This window comes from Urocitellus parryii, chromosome 1 (assembly GCF_045843805.1).
Source record: "Urocitellus parryii isolate mUroPar1 chromosome 1, mUroPar1.hap1, whole genome shotgun sequence".
In the NCBI taxonomy this organism is placed as follows: Eukaryota; Metazoa; Chordata; class Mammalia; order Rodentia; family Sciuridae; genus Urocitellus; species Urocitellus parryii.
The window spans coordinates 276,523,405-276,547,994 of NC_135531.1; the positions used below are offsets into that span (position 1 = coordinate 276,523,405).

The 24,590-nt window shown below is 40.8% G+C and overlaps 1 protein-coding gene across 2 annotated transcripts in view; it reads right to left on the bottom strand.

The window, feature by feature from the left end:
• Window positions 1-3,599: 3,599 nt before the first annotated feature.
• The window catches only part of Pde6d (phosphodiesterase 6D), a 54,591-nt gene continuing 33,600 nt past the window's right edge, over window positions 3,600-24,590 (bottom strand). The window contains exons 2-5 of one of the 2 annotated variants that reach the window (XM_026396256.2): window positions 9,314-9,402; window positions 8,268-8,393; window positions 7,468-7,573; window positions 3,600-3,977 (exon numbers count right to left, since the gene is read on the bottom strand). In XM_026396256.2, the coding sequence (XP_026252041.1) occupies window positions 3,896-3,977; window positions 7,468-7,573; window positions 8,268-8,393; window positions 9,314-9,402 (403 nt within the window). In that variant the 3' untranslated portion in view covers window positions 3,600-3,895. Of the gene's footprint in view, window positions 4,178-7,467; window positions 7,574-8,267; window positions 8,394-9,313; window positions 9,403-24,590 lie in introns of both variants that reach the window. The other variant, XM_026396255.2, reaches the window with a different exon arrangement.

Sequence of the window (24,590 nt, forward strand, 5' to 3'; positions counted from 1 at the left end):
TAAAAATAAACTTGACAATACAGGTGGAAAGTATTGCCTCCCGGGAACAAGACAATGTGGTTAAGTACAGGGGACTGGCGATCAGATCTACATCCTAGGATGCTCTTTCTGGTGGCGATGGAAGAAGAATCAGGACGGGGTGGGGGGGGCAGTACCTGGCTCCCTCCTTTCTCCTCCTACACCAGCTTGGCACATGGCTTTCATCTTCTACCCACAAGGCAGGGCCTTCCCTGTCCAGAGCCTGCGTTTTCTGGAGTTCACAGACAACTGAGTGGCACATCTGGTTCTTACTGTGGTTGGCATGTTAGGGATTTTACAAATCCTTCCCTAATTAAAGCCTAGCTTTCCAGACTCCTAGCCTGCGGGGGGCCTTGGCAATCTTGGTTAGGGAGTCAAAGGCCATGCATTGCCTGGTCTCCCCACCCCTCACTGCTAACTGCTGCGGCCACTGCACTTCCCAGTCTTCCTCAGATCACTATCTCATTTCTTCCTTCCTTCATTTTTCCTGTTCAGTACTGGGGATTAGACCCAGGGTGTTCTACCACTGAACTACATCTCCAGCCCTTTATTTTTTAAGTCAGGGTCTTTCTAAACTGCCCAGAATGGCCTTGAACTTGTGATTCTCCTGCCTCAGCTTCTTGAGTCACTGGGGTTTTCAGGCCTGAGCCACCATACCAGGCTTTGTTGTGTCTCGTCTCCTTAGAACCTACTGGAAGGGAGGTAGTTCATTCATCCTGTCCCACAAATATTAATCTATTTAGTGTCTACTACATTAAAAAGTGCTCAGTAAATATGCGTGAGCAAAGGTGTAATATTTAAAGATTTGGCATACAGCACATTCCTCACACATGATAACTTAAAAATCCAAGGACTGTGGCGTAGCTCAGTGATAGAATGCTTGCTTGCCTAGATGTGTGAAGCTCTGCACTGAAATAAATAAACAAATAAACAAAACCCCCAAATAACAAATAAAATAAATCTGAAAGGTTTTAGAGACCAGGGAGAGGGAATAAAATGGTGGCGCACACCTGTAATCCCAGCAGCTTGAGAGGCTGAGGCAGGAGGATAGTGAGTTCAAAGCCAGCCTCAGCAACTTAAGGAGGCCCTGATCAATTCAGGGAGACCCTGTCTCTAAATAAAATACAAAAAGGGCTGGGGATGTGGCTCAGTGGTTGAGTACCCGAGTTCAATCCCTGGTACCAAAAAAAAAAAAAAAAAATGAAGACTAGCCCGGTGCAGTGGCACACACTTGTGATTCCAGAGACTTGGGGAGCTGAGGCAGTAATACCAGCCTTTTGCAACTCAGCGAGACCCTGTCTCAAAATAATAATAATAATAATAATAAAAGAAGGGCTGGGATGTGGCTTAGTTGTGAAGTGTCCCTGGGTCAATATATATATTGGTAGATTGTGTGTGAGGCCTTGGATTCAATCCTTAGCACCTTAAAAATTAAAAAAAATCTATATAGACACACATATATATGTTGTAAAAAACATATCTCTTCATCCTTTAGATCCCCACCTTGTACTTCTCTTAGGGCACTTTTGATAATTATTTGTCATATCCCTTGCTAGAGACAAAGCTCAGGGAAGCCAGGCCCGTGTCGAGCACAGCCTCTTATTGATATGTATATTGGACTATAAGAGTGGCCTGAACATGGCTGAACCCTTTTGGGAGCCTCTCATGCCCTACCAGGGCCATATTTATGTCTCTAGCAATTATTAAATGCCTATGCCAGCGCTTCCCAAAATATGGGTCTGCAAACTGTCTATACTGCAATGACCAAAGGTTCTTTTCTTCTATTCTTTTTCTTGCTGGGTGTTGAACTTGGGGCCTATGCATGATAGGTACATACTGTACAACTTATTAGCATACTTGCTCAGGTACGTGCCATACCAATAAGCAGCCCCTGGGGTGCTTTTACAGCAGGTTTCTGGGCCCTCCATCTATGGAAATGGAATCTCTGGAGGCTGGGAAAATGCCCATCAGTATTTGAGAACCAGTGGTTATACCCTGGTTCATACACTCCTTCTATTAACATTCTGTGGCCTTCAACATAACCAGAAAATACCCAGGTGTTCAGGCAGCTATCCTAGCCTTCAACCAAACTACAAGAGCTGCCCTTGATAGAGACCCAGCAAGTGGCCTAGTGTCTGAAGCACCCTTAATCTCTCCTTTTGCTGAGTTCACCTATGACCTGCACCACCTCCCTCCTTCTCCTTCCATTGTTCAGCAGTCTGCCTCCTCCCTTCCAGCTTGAAGCACAAGTTTTACATTGTATGTTTTAAAATAAAATGATAACTCTTTCCTGAGAATATGTATCAACCCCAAAGAGATGCTGGGATTCATACATATGGTCTTTTTTTTTTTAAGAGGTTCTGGGGCCTTGCTCATGCCAGACAAGTACTCAACCACTGAGTCACATCCTCAGCCCAAGATGCAAGGCTTCTAAGAATGACTGGGTTATAATTCCTTCTGTTTTCCTCAGAGCAGCTAGCACAGTCTAACGGTTTTGGCCAGGTGAGTGAGTGGAGATGTGTTCTCTAGGAATGCCTTCTTTCTGCACTAGAGTGGGTCTAGTCTCCAGAGAGCGTTTCCTGAGGTAATTCTGGGAAACAGATACAGTTCAGAAAAAGGGGAGGTGATGAGCGCACTCTGAGAAAAGAGATGGCATTTTAAGAAAGCACAAAGAGGGGCTGGGGTTGTGGCTCAGTGGTAGAGCACTCACCTAGCTTGTGTGGGGCCCTGAGTTCGATCCTTAGCACCACATAAAGATAAATAAATAAAGGTATTGTGTCCATCTACAACTAAAAAGTATTGAAAAAGAAAGCAAAAGGAAACCTCAACTCATTTTCACCTTGTTTTCCCCAATATTTGGTATTTAAAGAACAGCTTTTTGAAGACAATGATTAATTTAATGAGGAACAGAATTGTCATTGAAAGATGGTGCTAGTGCTGAGTTTCCTTACCACCCACAGATGCAAAGAGAGCCAGGTAATGGCCTCAGACCTACCTCTTTGGTAATAGAAAACTTTTTTTTTTCCCCCCAGTGCTGGGGATTGAACTCAGGGGCACTTTACCACTAAGCCACACCCCAGCCCTTTTTATTTTATTTTGAGACAGTGTCTGAGTTGCTGAGCGTGGCCTTGAACTTGTCATCCTATCTCAGCCTCCCAAATCATTGGGATTGCAGGCATGCGCCACTGTGCCAGCTCCAGAAACTTTGAATCACTGGTATTTTATAAAGGACAGTGACAGGGATAGCAGCTCAGAAGTAAGTTTCTAAAAGAGAACGCTTTTTGGTTTTCTCTTGTCAGACCTGAAAGCACTGCTGATGAAATCGTGTCTCTCCCACACCAGCTTCCTTCTACTGGTCTTGCAGCAGCCCAGCCTCCCCAGCCAGCTGCTTCCCCATGGTTTTCTTGTTTTGTCTCTGATGTACACCCTTGGAAGCAACAACCGAGGCTTCAGGAACCAGATCAGTCAATCTCTGGAGTAAAATACAATTGAGATCCTATCACTGATAAAATATCTTTTGTCTCACTGTGGTACAAAATCATGTTCCAGAAAAAAGGAGAGATGGAAGCAGTGCCATGCTAAAACTGTAGGAATATTTTAATTCATGTTTTAATTACATTATGTAATAATATCACAGTCTATTTTACAAGTTAAATGTATGAGAATGTATGAAATAGAAATGGTAGGAAAAAACTAAACATGGGTCAGGAACATGAATTTTTCCAAAACCAAGGGCAAAGGAAGCCTGCAGGGTCCAAGGAGGAGGCGGGATGGGTGACCGCAATATCAGTTCCTGGCATTGGTTTGTTCCCTGCTTGCACCAGGAAGGAGTCCAGGCAAGTCCCCTACCTTGGTCTGGGGTTGGAGTTTAATCTGGTCAGTGGAAGATGGCGGCTTGGGAGAAAAAAGCCATCTGGTTACCTACACGGAGCTGGTCCCCTGGTGGCCACAGACAGGCTCTGCGTCAAGGGAATCAGGGGTGAAGTGTCATAAATCAAACATGTGGAGGAAAAAAGTAAACGGTTTCCTCCTCCCTCCCCAAAACCCAAATTCTTGAAGTGCACACTCATTCTTCTCTCAAACGTAGAAAAGTCTCACTCTGGATGTGCTTACGAGAAGATCGTCGTCAAAAAACTTTGTTTCTATGATAACATTCCCACTGTGAGGAAGGAGAAATGGGAGGGCAAGAGAAAGCATGAGCATGACAAGGCACAAGACTTGGCTTCCATAGGTGGTTTCCTTCTGGGGTCTCTGGCCCTGGGATCATGCACAAGTCAAAGCCTTACCGTGGGGCATTAGAATACTAGTCCACACGGGTTAGAAGTCTCACATGATACTTATGTGACTAGTTTGTCTCCATTGAGTTAAAAATGGGACATGAGAGCTTGTCTTGGTGTACTCTTACACCCTTCATAGGGTGCTCTACGCATAGGCTGCTTACAGAGCCCAGGGTCCTCATGATACCAAGCTGGAGGCAGGATTACAAACAGCCACCTGCAGACTGCCTCTGCCCTTTAGAGAGGTACCTTTTCCTATAATACCTACTGCAGTGGATAGCTGAGGTTTGGCTTGCCCTGTACCAATTCTCCTGACTTTGAGTAGCAGCACTCTGCTTCTCATTTGGGGAACCGTCCTTCCTCTAGTCCAGGTGTCAAACCAGTGGCTCCTCCTGTACCTTGCAGAGGGGTGACCATGGGATGTAACTCAGATCAATCAATCTCTCCCCTGAGCAGGATCCTTCCTCTGGTTGCTCCTGGAGGAAGCCATCCATAGACTCCTACCCCTGCATCTTCTAAGCTGCCCAGGTTTCTCCCTGGCTCCTTCAACTCTGTTCTATTAGCCAGAGTCTGTTCCAGTGGCTTATAGTCAAAGACCCTTAAACCATGTACCTGTACTGTGAGGATGAGATTTTATTTTTCTGGGTGGCTATCTCAGTGCCCCCATTTATTTGTAAAGTAGGAGAGACTGTGACCTTACCAAATCACTTAAGCTGAGTGAAAGGCAACTGTTTTGTTTTTTTTTTTTGGGGGGGGGGGGCTCTCAAAAATTAACAACTATTTTGGGAGGCTCTAAAAAGTAAGACATCACATACTCCAGTAGATTGGCTGGCTTTAGTACCTGAAAGAAACCAGATCTGGCCAAGAAGTTAAACAAAGATTAATCAAATTTAAAACAATGTCCTCCTCTTCTACCTTGTATTTTTTTCAGGGTAATTAATAACCAGGAGATACATTTCTACTGGTGATCAATTATAAAAAAGGTAAATAAGGTACTAAAACTCTACTGGGCTAGGGTGTAGCTCAGTGGTAGAGCCTCTGCCTGGCATGTGTGAGGCCCTATGTGCCATCCCCATACACAAACAAAAAAGGGGACTGAGGTTGTGGCTCATTGGTAGAGTGCTTGCCTAGCATGCATGAGACACTGGGTTCAATCCCTGGCACCACTTAAAAATGAACAAATAGGGCTGAGGTTGTAGCTCAGCGGTAGAGTGCTCGCCTAGCACATGTGAGGCCCTGGGCTTGATCCTTAGCACCACATAAAAATAAACAAATAAAATAAATGTATTGTGTCCAACTACAACTAAAAAATAAATATTTTTTAAAAAAATGAACAAATAAAATAAAGGTATTGTGTCCATCTACAACTACAAAAAATTAAAACATAAAAAGGTACTACTGTAATAAAAAAACTATTAAAGAAAAGAGACTATTAAAAACTCAAAAGTAAATAACCTCTATTTACATATTTAATGTGGCTTTTATAAAGGACCTGTTGAAAGAGATGATCTGATAGTACACAGTTATCTGTGGTAGTCTTTTTATTCCCCCATAGAACTAGGGGTTGAAACCTTGGGTGATTTTACACTGAGCTACATCTCCAGTCCTTTTTATTTTTATTCTGAGACAGGGTTTTGTTAAGTTGCCCAGGCTGGTCTTGAATTTGTAATCCTGTCTCAGCCTCCCAAGTAGCTGGGATTAAAGGCATGTGCTACTGCACCCAGCAGGACTAACTCTTTAGAAGTCACTATTACTAAAACATCCCCAACAGTGCTGGGGATCAAACCCAGGGCTTTGTATATGCTAGGAAGCTCCTTCCCACTGAGCTATACCTTCAACAGAGATAAAACATTTGAAAGACTAATATATTTTCCCAAGAGAAAATGGTAGGTGGGCAGTAACTGATGGTGTTTTTGGGCAAAGGACAAATGAACTGTTCTTTGTGCAGAAGCATAGCTATTAAATCAGAAGCTAGTCACTGGAAACCTGTAACCAAACATATCCTCTAAGTCAGGACTTAGAGTTTGGCAGATTCTGTTAAGGTGATAAAATAAAGCCTAGAGACACCAGAAGGATGGCAATTAGGACAGGGAGTGAGGTAGCTAGATTTGGTATCTATTACATGCCAGTTCCCTTGCACATCATCTCATTTTATCTTCACAATGCTTCTGTGAGAAAGAACTATTCATTCTTTGTTTAGAGATGAAAGACTAAGGCTCAGAGAAGTAACATACATTATTACCCAAGATGACAGGAAGTTAGGGTGAATCAGGAGGTTTTTTTCTTTTTTGGGGCAGGTGGGTGGGCACTTGGGATTGTACCCAGGAATGCTTTACTACTTGCTACACTCCCAGCCCTTCAGACTCACTAAGTGGCCTAGGTGGCCATGAACTTGTGACTCTCTTGTTTCAGCCTTCCAAATGGCTGGGATTACAGGTGTGTTGTACTGCCGCACCCGGTATGAATCAGGAATTTTTTTTTTTTTCTTTTTGTGGTGCTGGGGATTGAACCCTTGTGCACGCGAGGCAAGCACTTTGCCAACTGAGCTATATCCCCAGCCTCCTAAATCAGGAATTTAAAATGTGGTCTAATCAAAAGTTTTTGATTCTTTAAATTTTTTTTTTCATTTTAGATGGACACAACACCTTTATTTTATTTTATTTATTTTTAGTGGTGCTGAAGATTGAACCCAGGGCCTCACATGTGCTAGGCAAGCACTCTACCACTGAGCCACAACCCAAAGTTTTTTATTCTTTCTGCTCTTATCACACTATCTTATTTATTTATTTATTTTTGGGGGGATTCTAGGGATTGAACTCAGGGGCACTTGACCACTGAGCCACATCCCCAGCCCAACTTTGTATTTTATTTAGAGACAGGGTCTCACTTGAGTTGCTTAGTGCCTCACTTTTGCTCTGGCTGGTTTTGAACTTGTGATCTTCCTCTCAGTCTCCAAAGCCACTGGGATTACAGGTATGCGCCACCACGCCTGGCCACACTATCTTTTTTATAGAACAAAAGTCAGTAACCTGTAAATTAAGACATCCCTGGATACTCCTTTACCTTTATTTCTCAACCTAGTTCTCTGCCCCCTTGACCAGGATCAGGGGCTCCCTGGGCCTGGAATGCCTGCTTTGAGATACACTTTGCAGTTTCCTGGGACCTCACTCACGTTAGGACGCTGGCTGGCATCATCTGGGACTCAGGTGCTGCCTCTATCAAGGACTGCCAGGTATTTGTGGAGTTAGGGATCACAAAGCCAAATTCGAAGAACCATTCTGAGGGAAGAAGGAAAAGCTGGTGAGCAGTGCCCCCATATAAAGTTACCAGGCTCTTTGTCTCCCTTTAGAGGTGACCTCTTTTTACTCCAGAACTACTGAAGTTAGTGATCAGAAACTTTCCAGACCCTAAAGGCATAAGAAAGGATGAGGAAGTCCCCTCAGGTGGTCCTCTGAGTAGTGCCAGAGGCTTGCTTCTTGTGGCTTAGCAAAGGAGGACAAGTAAGCAGGACACAGGGTAAGCAGCATTTTCTTAAAAGCAGACTGGATGTGAACTAAAACAGAGGTAGACTTTCTCACTCAGAACTTTAGTGCTAAGGTGCCTAATGCCCTCTTAGGCTTTATGGGGAGAACTCAATGCAGGGTGCCCTTGCAGTTGAATCTTACTTATGGCACTATATGTACAGCACTGCACTAGACCTGAGCACAGCTGCTTTTTCCACGACCATGTCAAAATATCATATCAGTGCCAAGCCAGGCACCAACACCCAGACTCTCAGTGTCAGGGACCTTGAAGCCCCTTATCATAGCCAGACTTGTTTTGGGTTTATTTTCACTGGGGGTCCCTGATCTTGAAGAGAGTAAAAATCCTATTACAAACTGAGTTGAAAAATGAATGTTTTCAAAACACTCCTTTGCTTTTTGTCCCAATTCCATCTAAGCCCTGATTTCAGGTATGTAGGAAGCAGAATACCTTCTAGACATTGCCCTTTGAAGTAAACTTTTTGTTCCAGACGGAATTTTTCCATTTGCTCTGCTGAAGAAAAGTTCAATTCTCGAGACACTGCCTTGCACTTGAGGATTTTCTTGGGAACACGAGCTGATAAAAGAAATAGAAATGTTGGATCCATTCCACATAAAACCATATGACAATGATGCCTCAAGTTTCTGGGAACTTGTTACTGCTGATTTAGGAAACTTGTTTATATATATATATATATCTTAAATTCAGATAATGCCCCTGTAACTGCATGAAACTTCAGTTGAAGGGAGAGAACTCGAATGTACCCACTGTACCTGAAAGATCTTCAAGGAATACCAGATTTGGTGCCTCTTAGGGCCTTGTGTAGCTGCCTTCACCAGGCACAGGGCTGCATGGGTGCCCTCTTTTTATTCTTTTCGTACTTTGTTGTTGTTGTTATATAACTGGGATTGAACCCAGCCTTATGCATACTAGACAAGAGCTTTAGCACTAAGATACATCCCTAGCCCTTTTTAAGACAGGGTCTTACTAAATTGTTGAGGCTGGCCTCCACCTTGCGATGCTCCTGTCTCATCCTCTTGAGTAGCTGGGATTACAGGTGTGTGCCACTGTGCCTGACTCTACTCTCAATTTTTTTTTTTTTATTTTTTATGTGGTACTGAGGATTGAACCTAGTGCTTCGCACATGCTAGGCAAACTCTATACTGCTGAGACACAGCCACAGCCCCTCTACTCTCAATTTTAACTCTGCTTTCTCTTTTACTTCAGGGAGATAAAAATGCAAATTTCCTTTTGGAAAAAAAGTTGAGATCTTAGTTCACATCTTTAGGTTTATTCTAATGCTAAAACTTCAGCACAAAATGGGAAGTGGGAAAAAAATATAAGAAAGGAACAAAAAATGCCAGCAACATGTGGATTTGCATGTTATGCTATCAGGGCTCACACACTTATTAGATATGCATTTACTTAGCTTCCTGATGCCCAGAGCTGGTTCTGGTATTGACTACAGCCCTATGAACACAGGTATTAGAAAGTACCTTCATGCTCCACACCAGGGACAGACAGGTCTTCTGTTCCTTGCCAGAGTATTTTCCCTGTCTCAGCATCTCGAAGGTTCATCCAATTTCTGATCAAATATAATTAAGGAAAAATAAGGCTCTGAAAGTGACTCCAATTTTGTACTCTATGGATCATGTATTTGCTTCTACTTTCTTGTTTAGTTTTTTAGCAAGTTTCTCAAACTGCTAAGTGCCAAGAAAGTTGAAATGAATATGCAGAGTCCAAAAGATGTTTAAAAGAAGGTGCAGAGACCTACAGGAGATGTTTTTATCTACAATATAAGAATCCAAAGACTGCACGCACCTAGAAATTCCAAGAAAGGGACAGAAAATCAACATCGAAAAATTTACAATTTACCAACTGAATATGATTACCCAAAAGACCTAGAAGAACATATATCAGAGGTCCCTGAAGGAAATGACACATGTGGGTCCCCCTAAAGTGAAAATCATGGTGCATAAGCTTCAATCATAAGCACAGAAGTTCTGCTTTTTTTTTTTTTTGAACCCAGGCCTTATACATACTAGGCAAGTGTTCTATAGTTGAGCTACTGCCCCAGTCCTGCTTTTAAAAATGAGAAGATAGTGAAATATCACCAGAAATTCAAGAAGGCATTTACTCTGAAAAAACGAACCAGAACAAAGAAAAAAGCAATTTAAAGGAAAAAAGAGAATATAGACAAATGGAAACTTTTAAAATGTTTTCCTGGTTTGGCCATCACTATTTTTAATTTTTTCAGATGCAAACTTTTAAGAGGAGTATTAAAGATGGGTGTGGTGATACACACTTAAAATCTCAGTGACTTGGGAGGCATTGAAATTTGAGGCCAGCCTCTGCAAATTAGCAAGGCTCTAAGCAACTGAGTGAAACCCTGACTGAAAATAAAAAATAAAACAGGCTGGGGATGTGATTCAGCGCTTCTAGAATCCCCAGTACCAAGTGGGGGGGGGCAGGAAGTGGCAAGGCATAACCTTATAGGCACTAGATGTTATATATAAGTGATTGTGTATATTTTTGGTGATTTTCTTTGGCTGAAGGTTATAATATATGAGGCTAGTATACTCTCAGTCCAAAAAATCTTCTAACCTAAGTATTTATATTTTCTAGTTCTTGTATCATTTGGCAAAACAAATGAGTCAATAATGCCAATTCAAAAATACATCCTGAGAAAAGACAGCCTTTTCAACAAATGGTGCTGGGAGAACTGGAAATTCATATGCAGCAAAATGAAAATAAACCCTTATCTCTCACCATGCACAAAACTCAAATCTCAAAGTGGATCAAGGACCTAGGAATTAGACCAGGGACCCTGTGCCTAATAAAGGAAAAGGCAGCCTAAATCTTCATCACATCAGATTAGGCCCCAACTTCCTTAACAAGACTTCTAAAGTACAAGAAATAAAATCAGGAATTAATAAATGAGATGGACTCAAACTAAAAAGCTGCTTTTCAGCAAAAGAAACAACCAATGAAGTGAAGAGAGAGCCTACCTTTTGGGAGCAAATTTTTGCCACATGCACATCAGATAGAGCCCTAATTGCCAGGAAATACGAAGAACTCAAAAAACTTAACACCAAAATAAATAAATAAATAAACAAACAACCCAATCAATAAATGGGCTAAGGAGCTGAAGGCACTTCTCAGAAGATATACATTTGATCAACAAATATATGAAAAAATGTTCAACATGGGGGAAAAGGTACACTCATTCATTGCTGGTGGGACTGTAAACAGGTGCAACCAATCTGGGAAGCAGTATGGCGATTTCTTAGAAAACTTGGAATGGAACCACCATTTGACCCAGCTATGCCACTTCTCAGTCTATACCCAAAGGACTTAAAATCAGCATACTATAGTAATGCAGCCATATCAATGTTTATAGCAGCTCAATTCACAATAGCTAAACTGTGGAAGTAATCTGGATGTTCTTCAATAGATGAATGGATTAAGAAACTTTGAGAGGGCTGGGGATGTGGCTCAAGCGGTAGCGCGCTCGCCCGGCATGCGTGCGGCCCAGGTTCGATCCTCAGCACCACATATAAACAAAGATATTGTGTCTGCAGAAAAACTAAAAAAAAAATAAATAAATAAACATTAAAATTCTCTCTCTCTCTTAAAAAAAAGAAACTGGAATATTACTCAGCATTAAAAGAGAATGAAATTATAGTATTTGCAGGTAAATGGATGGAGTTGGAGAATATCATGCTAAATGAAGTGAGTCAATCCCCCAAAACCAAAGGCCAAATGTTTTCTCTGATGAGTGGATACTGATCCATAATGGGGGGGGGGACATGGGAAAAATGGAGGAAATTTGATGAGGCAAAGTGTAGGGAGGGGTAGGGAGGGAGCATGGGGGTAGGAAAGATGGTGGGATGAGATGGACATTATTACCCTACTAGGTACATATATGACTGCACGTATGGAGTTACGCTACATCATGTATAATCATAGAATGTAAAGTTGTGCTGCAGTTTGTACAATGAATCAAAATGCATTCTGCTATCATATACCTAATTAAAATAAAATTAAAACAATAAATAAAAAACAAAACAAAACTAAAAAAGAATAAAATACACATAATTTATTAAAGAGATTCCTGTTATAATTAAAAAAAATAAGTTTGGGAAAAAATATCCTCTAGAAAAACATATTTTCATGGAGGAACCACATAACTCAATGCAAGGGTTAGAAGATAAAGCAGAAGGAAGCTCTCAGAAAGAGAAAGAAAAAGACAAGGAGAGAAAAGAGTAGATATGCAAAAAGTGGGCATCTATTAACTAACAGGAGTTTTAGAAAAACAAAGCAGAGATAAGGGGGCAGGGAGGTCATCAATACATCAATTCAAGAAAACTTCCCAGATTGTAAGTGTTCTACAAATGTCCAATTCCCATCTTAGTGAATGTGCAGAATATCAAAGATAAAGAGAAGTTTTCTTCCAAAGGAAAAAGAAATTGTCATATAAAAGATCAAAATCATAATGGGAAAAGAAAAAAAAATCAGAATGAATCAGACTTTTCAACAGGAACCCTGGAGAATGAGAGAAAATTTGAGCAGTGCCTTTAATATTCTCAGGGAAACAATTTTTGATACAAACTGAAAATATTGTTTAATTTTTCAATAAACTGACAATAACAACCTCTACCAAAACAACAGGGAACCTGGTGCAGTTGCTCATGTTTGTAATCTCTGTGGCTAGGGAGGTTGAGGCAGGAGGATCTCGAGTTCAAAGCCAGCCTCAGCAACTTAGAGAGGCCCTAGTAACTTGGCAAGATCCTGTTTCTATATAAAAAAGGGCTGGGATATGGCTCAGTGTTTAAGCACCCCTGGGCTTCATCCCCAGTACAAAAACAAAAACAAACAAACAAAAACCCCAAAAAATCAAAGTTAGAAGATTACACGGGATCCAGGAAGCAAGAGCTCTAACACAAGAGGCAGGCATGGGAACTGGAGTGGTGGTGCTGAAGGTCCCAAGACAAGAAATCTTGAGTGCCTGGCCCAGGAGCAGAAGAGAGCAGGGCAGAAGCAAGAGACACGATTTCTCTCCATAAGGTGAACTTCACAGAATACCCAATGCATTTATACAGAAAGGAGATCCACATAATTAGGGGAGTCTGGGGTCAAATTAGTATATAATACAGGACACCTAAACAAATGAATCACAAAACAATACAATTACTGATATCAGGGAAAAACCAAAGGTTGTATTAGAAGGAAAGAGTAGGCACGGGACACAACATGGCTTCACTGTAAATAGTGTTGACACAGTCATTATGATCAAAATGGACTACAGTAGTGCATGCAGTAAACCCAGCAGCTCAGGAAGATTGCAAGTTTGAGGCTAGCCTCTGCAAGTTAGTGAGACCCTGTCCTCAAAATAAAAAATAAAAGGGTTAGGAATGTAGTTCTGTGATAGAGCTGCCCTGGGTTCAATCTGCAGTATCACCACTACTACCACTACCTTAACCAAAACAAACAAACAAACAAAAAACAACACACACACACACACACACACACACAAACACACCAGACTACGGCTTCAGTATGGTTTTTCTGGGAAGACACGGAACAGGAATGAAGTGTGGATAAACAACAAAACCATCATTTTCAATAGCAGAAAATCAATAAATAATACTTAAAACTGAAACACTAGAGTGTAGCCACAGGGTGCTTTTTAGAAATACCAAGATAAACACCAAATTAATCAGCTAAGAAGAATGAAAAATAGTCTTCTCTGGGGAGTAGAAAACAGGGTATGAGGACAGAGCATATTGCTCTTCATTAGAAACTTGGTGAACTGACTCTTTGAATGGTAGATACATATGACTTTATAAAAATAAAGAGTAAGCTTAAAAAAATGTATCTGGCAAGTTCAAGGCCAGACTGGGCAACTTAGCAAGACCTTGTCTCAAAAAGTAAAAAGGGGTAGGGGTGGTAAAGCTACTGGGTTCATGCTGGGCATGGTGACGCATGCCTATAATACTCATAGCTCAGGAGACTGAGACAGGAGGATCTTGAGTTCATAGCCAGCTTCAGCAACTGTGAAGGGCTAAGTAAATCACTGAGATCCTGATTCTAAATAAAATACAAAATAGGGCTGGGGATGTGGCTCAGTGGTCGAGTGCCCCTGAGTTCAATCCCCAGTACATCCCCTCCCCCCAAAAAACTACTGGGTTCAGTCCTAACACCCTCCCAACCATCCCCTCTCCCAAAGATAGTCTCAAGCTTTTTTGTTTAAAAACAACAAAATAGGTAAACAAGAAAATAAATCATGTCTTTTCTCTTTAAAAAAAGATAAAGAAGTATTTTCCAAAATCAAAGGCCAAATCTGTGAAAGATGGCTAATGTTTGTAAATTTTGTAGATTGAGTGCCAACTAAATACAGTTCACATATTGATATAGTTTTTCTTTGCTATTTAGCAACTCAACACTCTTCCCACAGGACCCTGTTGTCTCTCTCCCTGGGGGAGGCAGAGACTACACGGCACTGTGGCAGGTAGGAGGGCAGATCCTTCTCTTTTCACCCTGGTGCAACTAGAGACAGTGTGAGGCCTAGTCTTGTACATCTGGGGTGTCCAGTTCTGGAGTCATACAAGAACTTGGGAGTCTTCCATGTGGAGTGAGAGGCAGCCAACTTGCCCTTTCTGCTCTGTGGCCTTTCCAAGCAGTTCCAAAAGCCCCAGATACCTTGGCACACTTTCTCATTGTTTGGCTGGCTGGCAGTGGAGAGCCCAGCCCAACATCTCATGTGCACTGGCACTACATTTAACCCTCTGGAGAGACTCCTTCTAGGTTTTGCTGTCATATAGGAGAATCACAAGGGATAACAAAGGGCTGTCCAGCAGAGCACCTGGAATGAGATGAGGACTCTAGCTTCCTATGCCCTCAACTTGACTGCATATTTCTCCTCTTTGGGGTGCAGGTCCTAATCAACTCACCTGTGTGTTCACCAGGTCTCTAGGCACTGCAGAGCTGGTTGGCCTTCATATTTCCAAACTCCACCTTTTCTTTCTCTTGCTAGGCCTCTTGCATGCTAGGCAAGTGCTCTACCACTGAGCCACACTCCCCATCTTTTTTTCTACAACTAAATTCAAAGGCAACTAAAAAATATATGATCCTGCTTAGGTCATGTCTCTCAATTCCAAGTACTACAAATCTGCCTACCAGTCCTGGGGTTTCTGTATATTAAGAGAAGCTTCTCCAACTGGAGAGGGGAAAACAACAGATAATATTGCCCTGTCAACTTATTCTGAGTTCAGATCTAACAGACATGTCCTAGACACGTAAGCCAAGGTTTCCAGAAGAAACAGTCCTTATTCAGACAACTCAGGAGAGACTTCTCATTCTGACATAACAGAGAGCATCCCATGTCCCCATTACAGTGATAGGGGCATCAGACTTCTTAAAATTAAACAACAAACCAAACAAAATGGGAATTATCCCCACAGTTCCAGACTCACAGGCAGGAGGGGCATTCTAGTAAAACTAATGTGAGAAACACCTTGGAGAAGGGGTTTCCTAGATCAGACCCAGCAGCTTCCAGAAAACACTGACCCAGGTCAATAAGAAAAGCCTGAGACTAGAGATCACTTTTCCATCTGTCTAGTAAGTCCTAAAAAGAAGAAAGTTTTAAGTTAGTCTTTTATCTGACATTCAGTGAAGAGTGAATTTGATGTTTCTCCATTTCAGACTAAGGGAGAGAATCAGCTAAAAATACACTGTTAGTCTCCATAGCCCAGTGCTCTTCTCTTTATAAGTAATCAAGTTAAAGATATAATTGATTATCTTTTATTTAAAAAAAATCTCTGGCTAGTTCAAGAATTACCCACTTTTAGGGACCAGAGAGAGGGAAGAGAGGAGGGAAAGGGAAAATGTAGGGGTATGATACTGTCTAAATTATATTGTATGCAGGTAACAATAAATTTCACCATGGTGTATAATTATAATGTACCAGTAAAAAATAAAAAAAAAATCATTCCTTTCTGAGGCTCAGTGTTGTGGTGCTCACCTGTAATCCCAGCTACTTGGAAGGCCAAGGCAGGAGGATTACAAATTTGAGATCAGCCTGGGTTATTTTTTTGTTGGGGGGGTTTACTGAGGATTTAACCTAGGGGTGCTTTACCACTGAATCACATCTCCAGACCTTTCTTAAATCTTTTATTTTGAGACAGGGTCACACTAAGTTGCTTAGGGACTCTCAAACTTGCAATCCTCCAGCCTTAGCCTCCCAAGTTGCTGTGATTATGGCAATCAATGTCTACCTCAAGTGCTTCATTTTACAATCCTAACAAGAGTTGTAAGATTCTATCCTCAATATTTAATACAAAATTAGAGAAATACAAAGCATTCCATACAAAGGTGTTAGAGGAAGGCTATTTAAGGCCTCTTCAAGTTCTGTAATTTTTGAGGTGAAAAGGAAGGCTTGAAGATGGAAGTGTGCTCAGCGTAGAGCTCTTGCCTAATATGGGCAAGACCCTGGGTCCCACCCCAGCCCTGAGAAAAGAAAGAAGGAAGAAAAGGAAGGCTCTTAGTTCATGGGGATGAATATGGGGAACTGATTTACAAATTATAAAATGCAAATTCATAATAGCCTATAGCAAATAAAAATTATCAAGGTAAGTGTCTTAAAATAATAAAAAGAACAGGTGATCCTCAAAAGAAGAAACATCTGGCTAAAAATACTAGAAATAGAAAGGTGAGTTTTGATGACTGGTCATCATTTGGCTGAAACATTTTTGTCTTAACAGCTTCTTGCTAACCATATTTTTCAGAGAAAGGAGCCTGAGTTTTAAGACTTAAAGGTCAAGTCTCTTCCAATCTTGAGAGAGGAGGATTAGGTAGACAGGCTTTAAGGGAGGTGAGGGCTGGAGTACTATTTATAAATACCACCCTCTGGGTCACCTAGGTCTTTTCTCATTTGAAAGCTCCCAGGTGATTTGTATGCTGCATGAGCACAGAGGGCCCTCCTGTACTACAGGAAGCCTCCTGCTTAGAGGAGAGCTATCTTCTGGCACTGGGACCTTCTTATTTGGAACCAGGCAGAATAAAAAAAATTCTCATATGTAAAAATAAGAGCCTCTCTCTCTCTCTCTCCCCATCCCTCCCTCCCTCTCTCTCTCTCTTTCTTTTTTTGCCACTGGGGATTGATTCCAGGGATGCTCTACCACTGAGCTGTATCCCCAGACCTTTTTTTTTTTTTTAATTCTGAGACAGGGTTTCCCTAAATTGCCAAGGGTGGCCTTGAATTTGCAATCCCCCTGCCTCAGTCTCCCGAATTTCTTGGATTATAGATGTGAGCATCTTTAAAATAAGGTGCAGCTTAGTGGTAGAGTGCCCCTGGGTTTAATCCCCAGCTCCAGAGCAAAATCAATAGTTTGCAAAGTGTTGAATCTCAGGAAAGATGAGAAAGGAAGTGAACATTCTATAAACATCATAGAAGAACTGGAGGCCCTTGGCTCAAAGGAAAGGTGAGCTAAGTTCTCTTATGTAGAAGAAAATATGTGCCCTGGTGTGATGCAGTATAGCCAGTGGAGACAGATACATATGAGGTATAGAAGACAGTGAAGGAGGAGGGTGGCACTAGGCAAGTGCTCTACCATGGAGCCACAACCCTGGCCTCCCCAGCCCCTTTTTGTATTTTACATAGAGACAGGGTCTCACTAAGTTACTTAGGGCCTTGTTAAGTTGCTGAGGCTGGCTTTAAACTCAAGATTCTCCTGTCTCAGCCTCCTGAGTTGCTGGGATTACAGGTGTGTGCCATTGCACCCGGCTCAATATCAGTTTTTACATTATAAACAGAGCTAGCACCTCACTGGTGAGTTAAAGGAGGAAGGAAAAGTGAGAGAAATTATTTTAAGGGAAGACAGCAGAGAGAGTGAGGGAATGGGATGGCAAAGAGGGGATAGAAGAAAGAAACACAGGAAGAGAAAGACATAAGAAGGGAGCGATGCGATGGGAAAAAGACATTGAGAAAAAGACACACCAAGAAATGCCCACATACAACTGAAAACCAAGAAGGGCCAAGATGCAAGGGAACAAGAAGCAACCGGGTGTGGTGGCTCATGCCTATGGTCCCAGCTCCTCAGGAGGCTGAGACAGGAGGATCACAAGTTTGAGGTCGGCCTGGGCATGTTAGTGAGACTCTGTTTCAAAAAATAAAAAGGGCTGGGGGTACAGCTTAGTGGTAGAGTACCCCTGGGTTTAATCCCCAGTAATAGGAATAATTTTAAAAAAGAAAAAAAAAAAGAAAAAGAAAAAAAGGAAGAAAGAGGTCCAGGAAATTTGCAAAAGTTTCCCCAGAACTTTTTTAAATTTTGAGACAGGGTCTCATTAAGGTACTCAGGCTCGCCTCGAACTTGCAATATCTCTGCCTCTGCTTCCCAAGGTGCTGGAAGTACAGGCATGGATTAATTTGAGTAGCTTAACCTAGAAAGAGATTAAAGGAAGGGAATGGTTCCCTTAGTTTTAGCATTTTAAATAAAACCTAATTTTAATTCCTTCTAATTTTTTACTTTACCAGCAGAACTCAGGACTAATATGTAACAACCAAAATTAGGAGTAGGATGGATTATTTCTGGAAAAATTATTAGAAAACAATGACTATGTTCTACTGTTGCATGTGTTGCTAAATTAGTGCTCTTAAGATATGTGTGTGTGTGTGTGTGTGTGTGTGTGTGTGTGTTAGGCATAGGCAATTTTCTCCCTTGAGCTACATCCACTCCCTTTTTTCTCTTTTATACTGTTGGTATAAAACAGCTGCCTAATATTTCTCCTTTAGTTGTTAGTCCATTGTTTCTCAAAGTATGGTTCCATGCCCTTGTTAAAAATATTGCTTCCCAGACCTCATCTCAGACCTATGTGATCAGAATCTAAGTGTGAAGGCTGGGAATGCTCCTCTTAAAAAAGAGATTTTTATGGGCAATAAAATCTAAGAACTACCTGCCTAGCTTTCAGATCAGCACTGCCTGTTCAAAACCTCCAATAGTTTTTCACTGTTTAAGATGAAAGCCCTATTTATTTATTTATTTATTTATTTATTTTTAGTTGTAGATGGACACAATACCTTTATTTTATTTATTTATTTTTATGTGGTGCTAAGGCTCAAACCCAGTGCCTCACACTTGCCAGGCAAGAGTTCTATCACTGAACCACAAACCCAACCCCAAGTCCTATCTTTTTTTTTTTTTAATTTTTTTGTAGTTGTAGATGGACAGAATGTCTTTATTTTATTTATTTATTTTTATGTGGTGCTGAGCATTGAACCCAGTGCCTCACGCATGCTAGACAAGCACTCTGCCCCTGAGCTACAGCCCCACCCCCCTCTTCTTTTTTTTTAATATTTATTTTTTAGTTAAAAGTGGACACAATATCTTTATTTTTATTTGGTGCTGAGAATTGAACCCAGTGCCTCACGCATGCTGGGTGAGCGCTCTACCTCTAAGCCACAACCCCAGCCCCAAGTCCTATTTTCTTAATTTGCCATTTCAAGTTCTTTGTGGCTCTAACATCTCTAGTCTCCCTTCTTGCTTGACGCTCCTTCCCACCCCCACTGTCACTGGGGCACAGGGAAAAGCCTGTGCTCTCAGGTAGTTTTGGAAACCTTTCGCAGGAGGAGACAGCAAAATCAAAAGACTTGAGTTGTCTTTGGGGATCTATTCAAGTGTTATGATAACTACAAGGCCAAGCTGATTGAGGACAAAACTGATTGAAGACACAGAAAGAAAGATTTTCTTACCCTAGAGGACCCCTGTGGAGGCAATCATGACAAAAGCAAATGGTAGGACCAACAACACAGCAATTGTCCCAGAGGTACCAATTCCGAATACATCACATCTCTTTTGAGAGAAGAGAATGTCTTTTGTCTTTTTTTTTTTTTTTTTTTTTGTAGAAGAATACCTTTGATCCTAAGAAAATTTCTCATTGTTTGATGAGACTTCACAGGTAATACAGAGAATGGTCAAGTGCCTTGGCCAAAGTGGCGCAGGTAGAAGTTGTGGACCAGGAACTACAATAATGGTCAGATTGAAGCCCAAGTCTCTTGCGGTCCCCCTTACCCTTCTCCTCCCTGTGATGAGAAATAAAGCAATGATAAAACAACAAGGTTCTTCTTGCTCTGCTACGCCATTCTTATCCTTTCCTCCAAAGACTGAAATTCACCTTTATTTCTTGCAATGGATTAAATATTTGCGTCCCTCTTCAATTCAAATATTGAAATCCTGACCCTCAATGTGATGGTGTTAGAAGATGAGGACTTTGGGAAATGACTAGATCATGAGGGTAGACGGCTCTCTCCCTCCCTCTCCACTGCCAGGATACCAAGAGAAGAGGGCAGTCTGCACCCTGGAAGATGGCTTCACCAGAACCTGACCATGTGGCACTCTGTCTCACACTTCCAGCCTCTAGAACTGTGAAGCTGTAAGTTTCTGTTGTATACAATAAGCCGCCCAGAGGCACTTTGTTACAGCATCCCGAACTTACTAAGACATTTCTATGGCAACTTTAAAAATTACTGTTTTTTCTTTTTTCCAATGCTAGGGATCAAACTCAGGACCTTATACATGCTAGGCAAGTGCTCTACCTTGAACCTATACCCCCAGTCTGTGTTTTGTTCTTTTTTTTTTTTCCAAAATGTTTTATGTGGTGCTGAGGATTGAACCAGTGCCTCACACATACTAGATGAGCACTCTACCACTGAGCCACAACCCCAGCCCCTGTGTTTTATTCTTTTTTATTTATTTATTTATTTATTTATTTTAGTTCTCGGCAGACACAACATCTTTGTTGGTATGTGGTGCTGAGGATCGAACCCGGGCCGCACGCATGCCAGGCGAGCGCGCTACCACTTGAGCCACATCCCCAGCCCCCCTGTGTTTTATTCTTAATGAACAACTTATTCACAAAAAGATCCAGAAAAACTAAGTCTTAAGCAGTTTTCTAAACTGAACTGTTCAAACCAATAACAGTTCTGATTTCAGTCATATGCTCCCACTTTTAGGGAAGTTGATTGTTCATAAAAGAGATTCACAGGTAAAATACAACTTAATCCTTTCACTTCAGCTGTTCAGGTCTCCCTTATCTTGCTCACTCTTATATATCCTGTGTTTTATGGGTAGACCTAAAGACACTTGAATATTGCGACAGAAGGGATTTTTGTGTTCTGTGAATATGAAAACAACACTTTGTGTTAAGAGAATGATTCAAGAGATGTTTAGAAATGAGAAAAAATGATGCAAATATATAAGTTGTGATTCATGCTAACTGGGAAAGCTTTAGAAGCATTCCCTTTATAGTCAGGAGGACAAAGACACCTTCTAACTTCCACTGTTATTTAATATTATTCTGGAGGTACTAGGCAATATAATTATGAAAAAAAGGAATAAGAAATGTAAAAGTTGAAAAAATAAATAAAATTATTATTGTTTCTAAGTGATATGATTTCATACCTGGAAACCCAAAAGAATAAAATGAGATTCTACCATAAATAATAATAAAGGTTGCTTGGCTCAAAATCAATATACAAAAGTAATAATAATTAGGTGTGGTAGCCCATGCCTGTAATCCCAGTGGCTTGGGGGACTGAGGCAGAAGGATCATAAATTCAAAGCCAGTATCAGTAAAAATGAGGTGCTAAGCAACTCAGTGAGACCCTGTCTCTAAATAAAATACAAAATAGAGCTAGGTATGTGGCTCAGTGGCTGAATGTCCCCGAATTCAATCCTGGGTACCAAAAAAAAAAAAAAAAGTAATAAATATCTTTTATGTTAATAAGTCAGAAAATGAAAGATTTAGAATGAAAAATTTTCAAAGGCAACAGAAAACGCCTGGGAAGAAACAAACAGTAAGGATATTGTAAACTATTACAAAATGTTAAATGCTATTGAGAAATACAAAAGAAATATTCTTTCCCCCACCCTTTTTTTTTTTTTTAAGTGCTGGGAATTGAACCCACAACCTCATGCATGCTAGACAAGCATTCTACCACGGAACTATATCCCCATCTCCCCAAAGAAATCTTTATGTGGAAACATCCTACTTTCAGATAAAAAAACTTAATATGAGGCCGAGTGTGATAGAGCATGCCTGTATTCCCAGCAGCTCTGGAGGCTGAGACAGGAGGATCTTGAGTTCAAAGCCAGCCTCAGCAAATTAGCAAGGTCCTTAGTGACTCAGTGAGACCCTGTGTCTAAATAAAATACAAAATAGGGCTGGGGATGTGGTTCAGTGGTTGAGTGTCCATAAGTTCAACCCCCAGTTCTCCCCCACAAAAAAAAAAATCTTAATGTGAGAAAGATGTAATGTTCCATATTAATCTGTAAATTAGTAGAGTACTTATAACTTATAAGATAAAAACAAATGGATAAGCTGATTCTAAAGTTATGGGAGGGCTGGGGATGTGGCTCAAGCGGTAGCGCACTCGCCTGGCATGTGTGCAGCCCGGGATTCGATCCTCAGCACCACATACAAACAAAGATGTTGTGTCTGCCGAAAACTAAAAAATAAATATTAAAATTCTCTCTCTCTCTCTTAAAAAAAAAGAATAACCTTTCAGACAGTAAAACTTATAAATGAATAGTAATTAGAATAGAGTAGTGTATATAGGGTTGGATATGACTAGACAGATCAATGGAAAAAAATATAAAGTTTACCTAGAAAAATAAATCATATGGAATTTAGCATATGTCAGTGGGGCCATTTTAAATTAGTGGCATAAAGATGGACTGTTGAATACCATTGGGATCAAGGACTGACATCTAGAAAAATTAAATCTCTACCTCTGTCCACTAAAATGTATTTCAGATAGGTCAAAGATTAAGAAAAAAGAAAGAACCAGAAAAAAGCCTCAGGAATCTTGGGGATATCCTTTTTATAATCTAGAAAAAGTAGGGAAAATCTATTGTAATAAAAAAGTCCAGAAGCCTTTATAGTAAGTCTGCTTCTTCCTTTTCTGACCAAACCTGCAAACTGCAACAACAGAGTCAACCATCAATGGCAGAGTGACATCAATGGCACTGTCACTGTCTTATCCTCTATATAACATCTGCAAAGACTCCCTATTTTTTTTAATATATAATTTATTTCTTTATGTAATTTTTTGGGGATACTGGGGATTGAACTCAGGGGTATTTGGACACTGAGCTAAACCCCCAGGTTTATTTTGTATTTTATTTGGAGACCGGGTCTCATTGAGTTGCTTAGTACCTCGCCATTGCTGAGGCTGGCTTTGAATTTGTGATCCTCCTGCCACAGCCTCCTGAGCGACTGGGATTACAGGCATGTACCACTATGGCCGACCCTTTATTTTAAAAATAATTTAAAAATATTTATTTATTTGTTACCTGGAGCTGGAGATCAAACCCAGGTCCTTGTGCATGGCAGGCAAACATTCTACCACTGAGCAACATCCCTAGTCCTTTAAAAAAAAAATTTTAGGCAGGGTCTCAGTTGCCCCTGCTGGGCTTACACTTGCCTCAGTCTTCCATCTCTCAGTACTGGAGATGGAACCCAGAATCCTATCCATGTTAGACAAGTGCTCAACCACGGAGCTAGGTGGGATTACAGGTCTGTGCCATCATGCCAGGCCCTTTTTCAGATTAAACAACAACAACAAGAGGCTTTTTTTAAAAATTTATTTATTTTTGTGTAGATGGACATAACACAATGCCTTTATTTTTATGTGGTGCTGAGGATTGAACCCGGGTCCCGCCCATGCTAGGCGAGCACTCTACTGCTGAGCCACAATCCCAGCCCCAAAAAAGAGGCTTTTAAACCTAAGAAAAATTTCTTTTTTGGCTAGAGGGACTGAATTTTCATGGCATATAATCTATTATACTGCTTTAAAATGTTATAAAGACATAAATAACTTGGATTTAAAATCACTTCTTTTTTTTAATATTTATTTTTAGTTGTAGTTGGACACAATACCTTCATTTTATTTATTTTTATGCGGTTTTGAGGATTGAACCCAGGGCCTCGCATGTGCTAGGTGAGCGCTCTACCACTGAGCCACAACCCCAGTCCTAAAATCACTTCTTAATTATTAACCAGAGGACAGACCTAATTTTTCATATCATTGTTTCCTTGAATTTCTTTGTTCTACCAGAAAGTTTCTTTTTAGTGTTGATTGGGGCTGGGTTCCTCCTTACTCTAACATACATAACTTCTTGCAGAGATGGATTCTGGCAGGATCTGTTAATTTGATCAGGTTACTCTCTGCATCAACTCCATAGTCACCTGGTTTCAGTTCACTAAAGGCAGAGGTGTGTGGCTTCTTTGAATAAAAGGGGCAGAATTAACAGACCATACATTTGTACCTCCTGGCTAAAAGAGACAAAAGAATCCTTCATCTGAACTAATCAACATTTAAAAATTAGCTTCCACTTGCAAATGGCTCCTGCATGTCTTCCTCTGTCTTCCTCTGTCTGATTCTCTGGTACCTTCTCCTCTTTAGTCTTCCCTTTATTCTGAACTCTTGTAGTGCTTGCTCTTAGTGCGTGTTTTGAGTGTTAGCTATCATCTCCCTAATTTGATTATGGGCTTCTTAAGGATATAGATATTTCCTCTCCTTGAGTTGATAAATAAAGCAGGGGAGTCTCTGGCTGAGAGTTATTGGCATTAGTCTGGTCATTTTGATCAGTAACTTTATAATGTACCAAAATCTGTTAGAAAAATCTTTATTTTGGGGGGAGGAATTATGGAGAAGAAGGACAAATAAAGGAGAAACTGCTTACAACTTAGATTTGGATAATCTATATAAGGCTA